At 65.4% G+C, this 2,634-nt stretch overlaps 1 protein-coding gene across 1 annotated transcript in view; it reads left to right on the forward strand.

The window, feature by feature from the left end:
- Afap1 (actin filament associated protein 1) overlaps nucleotides 1-2,131 on the forward strand; it is a 50,391-nt gene extending 48,260 nt beyond the window's left edge. The window contains exons 15-16 of the mRNA XM_013023915.1: nucleotides 277-441; nucleotides 1,617-2,131. Coding sequence (XP_012879369.1) covers nucleotides 277-441; nucleotides 1,617-1,643 — 192 coding nt within the window. The 3' untranslated portion in view covers nucleotides 1,644-2,131. The remainder of the gene's footprint in view (nucleotides 1-276; nucleotides 442-1,616) is intronic.
- The last annotated feature ends 503 nt before the right edge of the window (nucleotides 2,132-2,634 follow it).

Raw genomic sequence — 2,634 nt, forward strand, 5'->3', positions numbered from 1 at the left:
CAGCCTTCCTCCCCCTCCGTCACCCCCCTCCCGCGCCCCGGCCTTCCTCTGAGGGCTGGCCACTGTCTGTGGCGGTCCTGCTTGTGTCCTCCTTCTGGTCACCCGTCTCTTCTTTGGAGCATGCTGCGTTCAGGGCTAGGAGGTGGGTGACTGGGTGGTTGGGCTTGTTCTAAACCGTGCAAGGTCCCCGTTCCGCCCCTCAGGGTGAGAAGGGGTGGGGTGTGATCCTTTCGGGAAAGGCTGTGGGGCACGGCTCACGGCGTCTCTCGCGGGCAGTCTCCCGGCTTCCGGCACCGGACTCTGGAGAACTCGCCCATCTCCAGCTGCGACACCAGTGACACCGAGGGCCCGCTGCCCATCAACAGCGCCGCCGTCCTCAAGAAGAGCCAGCCGGCCGCGGGCAGCTCGCCCTGCCGCGGGCACGTGCTGCAGAAGGCCAAGGTGAGTCCTCGGGCCTCCCAGGGCGCAGGGCAGCTCGGGGCGGGCGCGGGCGGCCTCCCTCAGGCTGCCCCGCACTGCCCGCTGGAGGCTGCCAGTGAACGCGACCCAGACCTCAGGCCCGCCGGAGCCTCTGGGAGCCAGAGCTCGCCCGGCTCAGCCCGGGGCTGGGCTCACGGGTCGGGCCGAGTGACCAAGTAAGTGAGCTTCACAGAGGGAAGAAGGGCCTCCCTCCCTCCACGGCCCTCTGCCAGGGTCTGGGGACACCCGAAACCTCCTCCGCCACCACGGGGCCTTGTCCTGTGGCGGGGTGGCACCCACAGAACCTCGTCCTGTGGCGGGATCGCACCCACTGCCTTCCACGCCCAGCCTCGGCGTCTCAGAAGTGCGCGGCCATCCAGGCTTGGAGCCGCGCTGGGACTCCGCGGTGCGAGTCCCGATGGAGGCCTGGTCCCTGGTCCCGAGGCCGCCTCCTGTGCCACTCCGGGCCCTCAGGGCGTCCCCAGCGGCAGGGAGGGGAGATGTGTGTGCAGGGCACCCTGCAGGGGACACTCGGGGACATCCCAAGGACATCCTAAAGATGTGCACAGGTCAGGTGCTGTGCTGGCGCTGGGCTGCTGGGCCAAACGCACACCAGAGCCACAGGCGGCTCTGCCATCGGTCTGAGCCTCGGCACTGGGAACACGAGGTGTCTGTCTGTCTGTCTGTTGCCTTCCTTCCTCAGGTGGGCTGTTTGTCCACACCTCCCGCTGTGGACACCTGCCCTCCACCATGCGTTTCTTTTTATTTTATAAACCAGCACTGGGGCTTGAGCTCAGAACCTCATCCCCGCCTGGCTTTTTTTTGCTCAAGGACGGTGCTCTACCATTTTAGCCACAGCTCTACTTCTGGCTTTTTGCTGTCATGGACTTTTCTGTTCTAGCTGCTTTTGCAATGCAGTCCTCAGATCTCAGCCTCCCGAGCGGCTAGGATTACAGGCCTGAGCCACTGCACCCATCGCTTCCTCTGCTTTAGAATAGGCACAGATACACAGTGGAAGTGCTGGGCCCAGGCCACTGTGTTCCGTCCTGGGGAACCTCTGTGTCATGGTGGGTGCCAGCCACTCGCCGGCCTTGAGTCCTGAAAGCTGGCCAGCTGGCGGCCGGTGTGCGGGCTGATGCGGCTCTCCTTCCCCCCAGGAGTGGGAGCTGAAGAACGGGACCTAGAGGAAGGCCAGGGCCCCCGGCCTCACCCAGGGACCCCGCCCCGCCCCCGTGCCACAGCCGCGCTATCCAGCCGCCAGCCGGATGCAATGGCGATGGACTGCCGATGCCAGCGGCTCACGCGCGGCCCTCTACGGTGCAGCCGTGCCCCTGAGAGAGCTTCCTAGTAAGACTGGGGTCCAACTTCATCGTCAAAACGCAGAAGCAACCAAGGAGTGACCCGTGTCGTATGAGGCTCCTGTGTCGAATGGAGAAGTCACAGCCTCTGACCCCTCTGCCACCTTGACTGGCCGCCGGCCTCGGGTCCTCGTCCACCCAGACCTCAAGCCCACACGGCAGTGTCTGCACCCGCTGCCCGGCCCTGGGGACGCGGTGCGAGCGTTGTGTTGGTCCGGTGCTTTGTCCGCAGGACCTGAGCTGCCATTCTTTTTAACCTGTGTGTCTCTCAGCCGCGTGGGCGCCGTGGGCAGCGCAGAGACGCCGTGGCCGGCCTTCCCGCCGCAGCGTTTGCATTCTTGCCTCGCGTGTGCCCGTCCCCCTCGGCCCGGGGCCCCAGCCCTCCCCCACCGCAGCCTCCAGCCTGAGGCTGATGTGGAGGCCACAACTCCCTTGGAAAGAAAAAAGCACAGGACTCACAGCCATGGCCTGGGCCAGCTTGAGCCCCAGAAGGGCCGTTGAGAGCACCCCAGGCCACGCGCCCGCCTGCACCCCTGTGCACAGACCCAGGCCCCAGGTCTCCCCAGCTCCTCTGCCTGCCCTCCGTGCAATAGCCCTGGGCCTCCGGTCGCTGTAGACACGCACAAGGCCTGGCCCTGCCTGTGCTCTCCAGAGGGTACTTGCCAGAACTTTCCATGGCTGTGCCTCTGCAGCAAGTGTGGGCTTCCCCCACCCCCACCCCCACAAGCAGAGAACCCAGCAGTGCTCCACACAAAGCCAGCCATTCGCCCACAATCCAGAATGTTCTTATTGCATAGGAAGAGGTTGCAGGACAGGC

The sequence above is a fragment of the Dipodomys ordii genome, unplaced genomic scaffold, assembly GCF_000151885.1.
Source record: "Dipodomys ordii isolate 6190 unplaced genomic scaffold, Dord_2.0 Scaffold71, whole genome shotgun sequence".
NCBI classification, from domain to species: domain Eukaryota; kingdom Metazoa; phylum Chordata; class Mammalia; order Rodentia; family Heteromyidae; genus Dipodomys; species Dipodomys ordii.